At 33.1% G+C, this 9,641-nt stretch overlaps 1 protein-coding gene across 1 annotated transcript; it reads left to right on the top strand.

Annotated features, from left to right (window-relative positions):
• The first annotated feature begins 3,723 nt into the window (after nucleotides 1-3,723).
• On the top strand, nucleotides 3,724-4,701 carry LOC104876683 (olfactory receptor 6C76). Its single transcript, XM_010644847.2, has one exon. It carries the CDS (start codon nucleotides 3,724-3,726, stop codon nucleotides 4,699-4,701), a length of 978 nt encoding a protein of 325 aa, XP_010643149.2.
• The last annotated feature ends 4,940 nt before the right edge of the window (nucleotides 4,702-9,641 follow it).

Here is a 9,641-nt window from a genome sequence, read left to right as displayed (position 1 = left end):
ACTAATCTTTAATAAGACCATCAACAATATATAACACAGATGGAATAGACTCTTCCACAAATGGTGTCAGAAAATTCAATATAGTAATACATAAAACAACTTGAAATTGACTGAAGAATTAAACATAAGGCCTAAACCCCTAAAACTCTTAGAAAATAACATTGGGGAAAATCTTCTTGGCATTGATGTTAACAATATTTTTAATCTGACAACTAATGCAGAGGCTTTGAAGAAAAAAAGTAGGACTAAACTAAAAATATTCCACCAAGCAAAGTCAATAATCAACAGAATGAATGGATAACATATAGAATGGAAGAAAATATTTACAAACCATGTTAAAATATTAATGTTCAAAGTACAAAGGAACTTCTATGAAATTTAGTAGAAGAGAAAAACTTTTTTAAACTGACAACTAATGCAGAGGCTTTGAAGAAAAAAAGTAGGACTAAACTAAAAATATTCCACCAAGCAAAGTCAATAATCAACAGAATGAATGGATAACATATAGAATGGAAGAAAATATTTACAAACCATGTTAAAATATTAATGTTCAAAGTACAAAGGAACTTCTATGAAATTTAGTAGAAGAGAAAAACTTTTTTAAATTTTTTATTTATTTATTTATTTATTTTTGGTACCAGGGATTGAACTTGGGTCTTTGCGCTTGCAAGGCAGGCCACCAAACCACTGAGCTAAATCCCCAGCCCGAAAAAAACTTTTTAAATGGTCAGAGGACCTGATCATACACTTTCCAAAAAGACATACAAATGGCCAACAGGCATATGAAAAGGTTCTTAATATCATCAGGGAAACACAAACACCACAGTGATATAGACCTTATACCAGATTTCATGAACAACAACAACAAAAAGGGGCAAGTGTTGGTGCAGGTATGGAAAAAAGAGAAGCAGGAAACCTCCTTTCTTCATGGGTTCTCTTGAAAAATTACAAGGTGGAGTTGTTGAGAATTCACCGTATGTGGAGAATTCCCTTTTCTGCTGCACTCAAGATTCTGTTTTGTTTATTTTTAAATTTTCAACAATTTGTTTATGTGTCTTATGTGGTTCTCTTTGAATTTACTCTGATAAGACCTTGTTTAGTTTCTTGGGTTTTGGATTCATATCTTAAATCAAAATCAGCAACTTTTCAGGCACTATTTCTTCAAATGTCATTTCTGCCCCATTCTTTGTCTTACATGAAAATCACACGATGTTTATGCTGATGTGCTTGGAAATAGTAAAAGATGTAAAGGTGAAGTTTGAGTTACTTTCTATTGTAAATAAATTTAGCACAACTGAGGACAAAAGTGATTCTCTTTATGTGTCTCTTAGCTGCAACCATGGATCATAATAATTAGTGGTTTCAGCAGTCATTTTATAAAATACTTTTTCTCAAATAGACTTACGCAGATTTTGCCTTTTATATTTTAAACTTATTTTTTCTAGTCTTAATGATACATGAGTCTTATTAAGACAAACATAAAAGAATATTTATGGATATTTTACTTTGCTATGTCTCACCATTCCCCAAACACTCAGCTAACATCTTGCTGGAAAATTTCCCAACTCTTCTCCTGGGACATAAGCTCTGTAATCAACTAATTAAGATACTATTGCTAAAATTGATCTTGTACACAGATTCATTAGTGCCTTGTTATTAAGAGTTTATTTGCCTTGAGGAATATTTTTGAAATCAAGTGTAGCAAAACACATTAAAGACTATTTTTGGTTGCTTACTATGGGAGAGTAATGTAAATGGCCCTCTGAGAAATATCAGAATAGTCTATCAAAAATAATTTTGGAGAAATTTTCTGTAATAACTGCAGAACTTTCATCTAACGATATGATGCCAAGGTGGTGGGTGGAATATGTCAGGATTACAGATGTTGGACAATGTTACAGAAAACCATGAAGAAAATATGCCACTAGATGTTTAGAGATGAAACATCAAGGGCTTTGTGAAGAAATTTGCAAATATGTGGGAAAAGAAAGAAAAGCTTTTCTTTCTTATGTAATACTGACCCATTGCATACTTTTGATTTAAGTGAATTGAGCATATTGCTTTGTACTTGACATTTAAAAGTTGATATTTCAAAAAGAGGTAAGTGTTGTCAGGTCATTTTTATGCCATGTTTCACCTGTTATTCATTCTGTTCTATTTATTGTACAGTATTGTTTATTCCCCTTCTGATACCTTTATTTCTCTCTGTTTCATGTATAGATAATATACACATTTAAAAGATCATTTTAGCAATTAATGGAAATCTGTGAACACAGGATACTTTCCTTACTATCTGTATATCTGTAATTTAGAAAGACCTAATGTGTGTTACTAGTGTGGATGTCCATGGTAGTACTAAATTACATATTTAAATTGTGGATTTTAAATCTGATTGCCATATTGAAGTGTTTGATTGCATCATTACAATAATAAATCAGACACATGTTCAAATATTGCATGATTTCTCTGGTGTGAGAAACCAAAAGTATGAATAAGGGCCAAAATGCATCGTAGGTATGTGAAATAGGAAGACAATATTCAAATGGGTAGGGAATTATAGAGGGGGAAGGGCAAAGGAAGGAAAGGAAAAGAAAACAAAGGAAAAGATGGAAACAAAACTTTTGTAAATAAGAAGGGGAAGAGAGATTGAAGGGAGGGGAGGGGAATGGGGAAAAAAAGAAGAATCAAGATACATCATATACAGATACAAATTCCCCATGATGAATGTGATAATAATGTATTTCTAAAATGTACCAATAAAATTAATTAATTAAAAAAACACACAGAAGAAGAATCGAAGCTCCCTCTGCTTGACAGTTTAAGCTGATGCATCAGGCTCTGCTTCCCAGGCTGTGACTTATACTTTGGCTATCCTGGTTCTCAGATTTTCAGACTTAGATTAGAACTATGCCACCCGCTTTCCAGCTTGACTGCAGGTGGTTGCCCTTCTCAGACTTCATAATTACATGAACCAACTGTTGCAATAAATGTCCATTTATATTTAAAAAACATACTGTCTGGCCAGGCTTTTTGATACCTAGCTAGATTTTCAAAACTAATGTTAGCAATTTTGAAATAATCAATTGAAAAATTATATTACTTGAATTTTAATAGAAGGACACTCTTTTTAAAAAAAATCAAGAATGAAGACGGGTTTTCAAAGTCTCTGGTAATATCTGGAAATAGAATGTGTAATAAATTGCAAAAAAGGGACAGTACTTATATAAATCATTTTTAAAATGTTCAAAACACAAGATGAGAGTGATTTATTTGCTGATTGTTATTGAAAAGAAAAAGAAGAAAAAAACTAATGGAGGTAGTAATAACAACTTCTTAGGAAGGACATTTAAACCTTTTCCTAGAAAACTGAGTGGATCATTGATTTCCATAATTAGTAAGAATTTTTATTCCTAGGAAAGATGACAAAAGAGGAGAATAATGTCCTATATGTATTAATTTACATAATGAGGCATCAGATGATTTTATATGAAAGAAATTATTATATCTCCAATAATAACGTAATGGATGAAGACAGTAAAAATATAGCAGAGGTTGATATCAAATGTCAAACTTTGATTTTAATATAGTAGAATTATAGAAAATGAGAAATATACACATACAAACCCAAAAATAGTCTGAATGGTTCATGTAAAAATATCATTGTACTTGAAAAATATATGCATATATTTTGCTTCTCTTTTGATTTATGTTTCATTATTTCTCATGCTAAGTTTATCTGTCATAAACCAACCATTAGAAATGAGAAATAGAACACCTGTGACAGACTTCATCCTCCTGGGTCTGACAGATAATACAAAACTCCAGGTTGTGATTTTCTTCTTTGTATTTCTCACATATGTACTGAGTATTACTGGAAATCTAACTATCATAACCCTTACTCTGCTGGATTCCCAACTGAAGACGCCCATGTATTTCTTCCTCAGGAATTTCTCCTTCTTAGAAATATCATTCACGTCTGTCTGTAACCCTAGGTTTTTGCTCAGCATTGTAACAGGGGACAAATCTATTTCTTATAATGCTTGTGCAGCTCAGCTATTTTTCTTTATCTTTCTTGGCTCAACAGAGTTTTTTCTACTGGCCTCTATGTCCTATGATCGCTATGTGGCTATCTGCAAACCCCTGCATTATACAACCATCATGAGTAATAAGATCTGTTACCAGCTCATCATCAGTTCTTGGATGGCTGGTTTCTTGGTAATTTTTCCACCACTGGCAATGGGCTTGCAGCTAGATTTCTGTGACTCCAACATCATTGACCACTTTACCTGTGACTCTGCTCCTTTGCTGAAAATCTCTTGCACAGATACTAGCACTCTAGAGCTTATGAGCTTTGTTTTAGCTTTGCTCACTCTGATGACCACATTGGCACTAGTAATTCTGTCCTACACGTACATTCTCAGAACAATTCTGAGAATGCCTTCAACTCAACAAAGGAAAAAGGCCTTCTCCACCTGCTCCTCCCATATGATTGTTGTCTCCATCTCCTATGGAAGCTGCATCTTCATATATGTGAAAACATCGGCAACAGAAGGTGTTGCCTTGACAAAAGTGGTAGCTGTGCTCAATACCTCTGTTGCTCCTATGCTGAATCCATTTATTTACACACTAAGGAACCAGCAGGTGAAACAAGCATTGAAGGATGTTGTGAAAAAGATATTTACCTCAAAAACATTGATCTGAATGAAATTTATAACTGAAACACACACACACACACATACAATTTTATCCAGCAAAACCAATGAATATTTCCCAATCTAGCTTCTCTCTGTCTTATTTTTTTCTTCTCAGAAATACAACTGCTTATGTTATTTGGTATTTATTTAATGAACTTTCAAATCCTTTCCTGAATTCATTATGGAATGATTTGATTCATTTTTGTATGATACAATGAAAGATAGAAGTAAAGTAATTTTGTATATTTATATACTATTTCAAGTAAGATAGATGTTAATGATATTAATCACTGTATGTACTTGGACAGAATAAGACATTGTGCTTCTTTATTAATTAATCTATATATTTATATGAATATATATATTCTAATGTATATGTTTATCATGTATGTATACTAACCCTGTTTTTGTTTGAGTGCTGCTTTATATACAGTTTATCCTGCTTTTTATCAAAGTTCTCTGCAGTAGGTTGTGTTCCCCTGCTCGGTGCTACAGCACAAGGCTGAGACAAAAAACTAAGAGACGTAGCTAAGACAAAGAACTCGGAATCAGAATGACCAATGCTGCTCATCTAGGAAAGGCACTGATCTGTCTGAGCCACTCAGTTTTATTAGTGATCAAGTGGGTTAAAGGCAAGCTACCTGCAAGAGCAGGACTACACGAGAGGATGTACCGTTTCTATGGAAACTAATGAAAGCAAGGCTTGTAAAGGACAAGACAAAGCATTCTTGAATTTGGAACAGAATAGACAAAATATATGGTTGTGACTAGAACATTGTTCTTCTCCTTAAGAAGATTTTAGTTGTGGGAGCGCAAATTGGGTGCGAGTTACTCTGACCTTGCCATGTAGGTCTTGGCCATACTCACTTTTGTACACAAGCCAATTGGGTTAACTCTAAGCGTGCACTGCTTACAGCTTGCTTTGGGCATAATCAATATTGTGGTCCCCCATAGCTTTTAATGCTGGTGTTGTCCTTTTTTAAATGATAAAAAGAGGAATCAGATATATGGAATATGGGAATAATCAATGAAAGAACAAAAAGTAAATTGAAAGTTAAATAGAAAAGGATGTTAATTTTGCCCTGTTTGTGAAACTGCACATATTCAAGGTTTAAGATGTAATATTTTTTGATATATGTATACATCCATGAAACTCACCATAATACAGAATGGTAAGAACAATTTATAGTTGATCTCTATAACTTACTCATTGTCCATCACTAGGATTTTATATTCATTAAATAGCAACTCCCCATTGCCTCTATTCCTCATATTTGAGAACCATCATTCTACTCTGTTTTTATGAATTTGACTATTTTTAGTACCTTATATGTGTGTAGCATGCATTATTTGTTATCCTATATCTGGCTATTTTAACTGAGTAAAATGTCTTCTAGGCACATCTATTTTATTGCACATGGTGAGATTTCCTTATCATGTAAAGATGAACATACCACTGTATGTGTGTGACACATTGCTAATCCATAGATAGGCATTTAAGTTGTTTCCATACTGTGTCTTTGTAAATAATGATGCAATGTACATTCCTATACAGATATACATTGATGGTCTTGGCTTCTATTCTTCTGTATATAGATACAAAACTGGGGATATCTGGATCATATGGTAGTGAAATTTATACTTTTGAGGAACATGCACACTATTCTTTCTGATTCCTGCACTTTACATTCCTGACAACAATATACACAATTCTCGATATTTCCCTCTTTGGCCAAGACTTCTTACCTTTAGATTGTTTGGAGTTTTTTTTTTTTTTTCCTAATGGTCATCATAATTGGTGACACCTGGCTGGGATTTTGAGTTACAACTCCTTGATAATTAGAGATATTGAGAACCTTTCCCAATCAACATTCGAAATTTATATTTTTTTGTTGAGGTCCTTTGAACATATACAAGTTTTTTTTCTTATTGAATTGTTGGATTTTCTTATATTTTGTATATTAATCTCTTACCTGGTGCATGACTTAACAAATACTGTATCTACTCAAGTATTGCATTTTTATTCTATTTTTTTCTGTGCAAAAACTTTTCAGTTTGATATCTTCCTACTTGTCTATTTTTGGGTATATCATCTGAGCTTTTGATATTGTACTCAAGAAAATATTATCCTGAAGTTCTATGTCATGAAACATTCCCTGTAAATTTTCTTCTAGGACTTTTACTATTTAAGATTCCATATTCAAATTTTTAATCCATTTTGAGTAGCATCAGAAAAGGGTGCAATTTCATTCTTTTGAATATGGATATACAGTTTTCCCAACTATTTTATCCTAGAAACTACCATTCACCATCATGAATTCTTGTCAAAGATCAATTTTCTGTACATGTATGAGTTAAACTGACCTACAATATCATACTTACTGTTTTGTGATTGTTAATCCTGACTGTCAACTTGAATGGCTTAAAAAATATCTGGGAAGTTTGATATTGAGGAATGTATCTGGTCCCTGGCTACTTCCTTGCTGGCTCTTCCACTTCTGTTTCTCGCATGACAGATGTTAAGGAGATACCTTCTTTTTGCTTTTCTTCCATGATATTTCTGCTTGGAGCCTAATGACCATGGAATGAAGCCTCTGAAACCATGACCCAAAATAAACCTCTCCTCCTTTAAGTTGAGAGTGTCAGGTATTTTTTCCCCAGCAACATAACAATGACTTGTACATTTTAATTACTGTGGCTTTGTAATATATTTAGAAATTAGCACGAATGACATCTCCACATTTGTTCTTCTTGTTCAAGAATAATTTGACTATTGTGGGTCTTTGGCATTCCATAACAGTTTTAGAACATTTTTCTGTTTCTGTCAAAATATGATACTGAAATTTTGACAAGGATCACATTGAATCTGTAGATTGCTTTGTATGAAATGAACAATTTAAATGTTTTAGCTTTCCAATTCATGAATTCTATTATTTCCATTCATTTGTTTCCTTCAATTTTTTTAATGTTTTGTAGTTTTCAGTATGTCTTTTAAATTATGTTCAAATATTTCATTCTTGATTTTAAGTGAGATTGTCTTCATTTTATTTTCAAATAGTTTTGTTTTTGTGTATAGAAATTCAATTGATTATTGTATGTTAATTTTGTGTCTTACAACTGTAGTATGTTTATTGTTTCTAGTAGCTGTATATGGTAGGGGAAATGAGGGGTTCTTTAGTGTTTTATACATATGTGATAATGTCATCTGCAAAAGTGATAATTTTATTTTTTTCCAATTGAATGCTTTTCATAATTTTTGTCTACTTGGTGTGACTATCATTTCCAGTTGTATGCTGAATTAGTGTGATGCAAGTGGGAGTATTTATCTTCAACTTGATCCTCAAGAAAATGCTATGAGTTTCCTACCATTAACAGATTAACTATGAGCTTTTTTACATACTGCCTTATTATATTCTTTTAAAACATAGTTTGTTGAGAGGTTTTATAATCATAAATGAAAGATAAATATCACATGATCATCTGAATAGATACAGAGAAAGTATTTGAAAAATTCTATACCCTTTTATAATAAAAATCAAATTCTCTCTTTTTTGCTCTTTATACAAAATAAGAGATTCCTTGCCAACTCTTGGTCACCCCTGTAGTGGATCTTGATCTCCTGCTTACTAGCAACACATGGTGAGAAGAAAGACTTAGAGACAGAATAAAGAGTCAGAGATAGGGAACTGGGATGACCAATGCTTGAGCAAGCAAAGTCTGTGAAAAGCCAGAACTGTCTACGTTAACTGGTGACACAATTGTTGTTAGGTTGGGGTGAGGGGGCTATGTGAAGGGGCTACACGTATTTATTAGAGATATGTTGCTGACACAGGCAAGGCTTGTAAAAGAAGAGACAAAGTAGTCTTGTGTTAGGTTGGGACCAGACTTTGGGTAAGAGTCACTTTGACCTTAGCTCTGTGTTATCTCATATGCTTTCGTTAGATTCACTTCTTAAAATAAAATTGTGGGGTTAACTCTTTACAGCCTGCACTGCTTACAGCCTGTTTTTGGCATGACAAATGGGGCAGTATGCCACAATCAACAACTAGAAGAAAGGATCAGTTGAAATTGTTGATTGACATCCTTTGGGATTGATGTCAATCACTGAGCCATCACTTTGATTCAGGGGGATCGGTTATATATTTCACAGCCATAGTATGCTACTTAACTGCATGAGTGGTAGAATTAGATTGCCTGAATTTGTACTCTGTCTTTGTCATTTTATAGCTTTTTACTATGGGGAAACCATTACCTTCTCTGAAATTCAGATTTTTGTTCCCATGTAAAGGAACACCCATTATACTTAATTCATAAACCTTTTTGTTATGATTATATATAAGTTAAATGTATAAAATGTTATAAGTAACCCAGTGAGTACAAATTAATATTAATAATAATTATTCTTATGAGAATTATTTTTGCTTATATATCCTGCAGTATATTATCATCTGAGAAGTAGGGATTGGGTTAGTTGGGTGACTTTCAGATTAAAATATTTCTTGGATGTAGACAAGCATTTCAAATTTGCTTTAGCTAATTCCTTTTAGCTAATTTTTATGGAAAGAGTGCCTACATACAGTGCTTCACACTGGAAGCACACTGAAACACTTCACAAAGTACAGTGAGCCCCAGACATACAGATCTGTTCCATTTGGGGAGAATGTTTGAAATCAGGTTCCTTTGTAAGAAGTGATTCTTAGACACTTTTGACACAAATATACAAGAAAAGCATAAAAATACTGAACACACATTCAAATAGTGTAAGTAGTGCTCATAGACATCCTGTTTTCTGACTGAACACTGTACACTATCATAAAGTACAGTAAGCACATGGCAGCGTAACTCTGACAATGTCTGGCTGACACATGAAGTACTTCTGCAATTTGTTCACATCTATGAATGTTCATAATGCAAAGACCTTTGTATCTATAAAAGTTTGTGATTTGA

This window comes from Fukomys damarensis, unplaced genomic scaffold (genome assembly GCF_012274545.1).
Source record: "Fukomys damarensis isolate Sample0158 unplaced genomic scaffold, DMR_v1.0_HiC HiC_scaffold_15, whole genome shotgun sequence".
Taxonomy (NCBI): Eukaryota; Metazoa; Chordata; class Mammalia; order Rodentia; family Bathyergidae; genus Fukomys; species Fukomys damarensis.
This window is presented reverse-complemented; position numbering and strand designations above follow the sequence as displayed.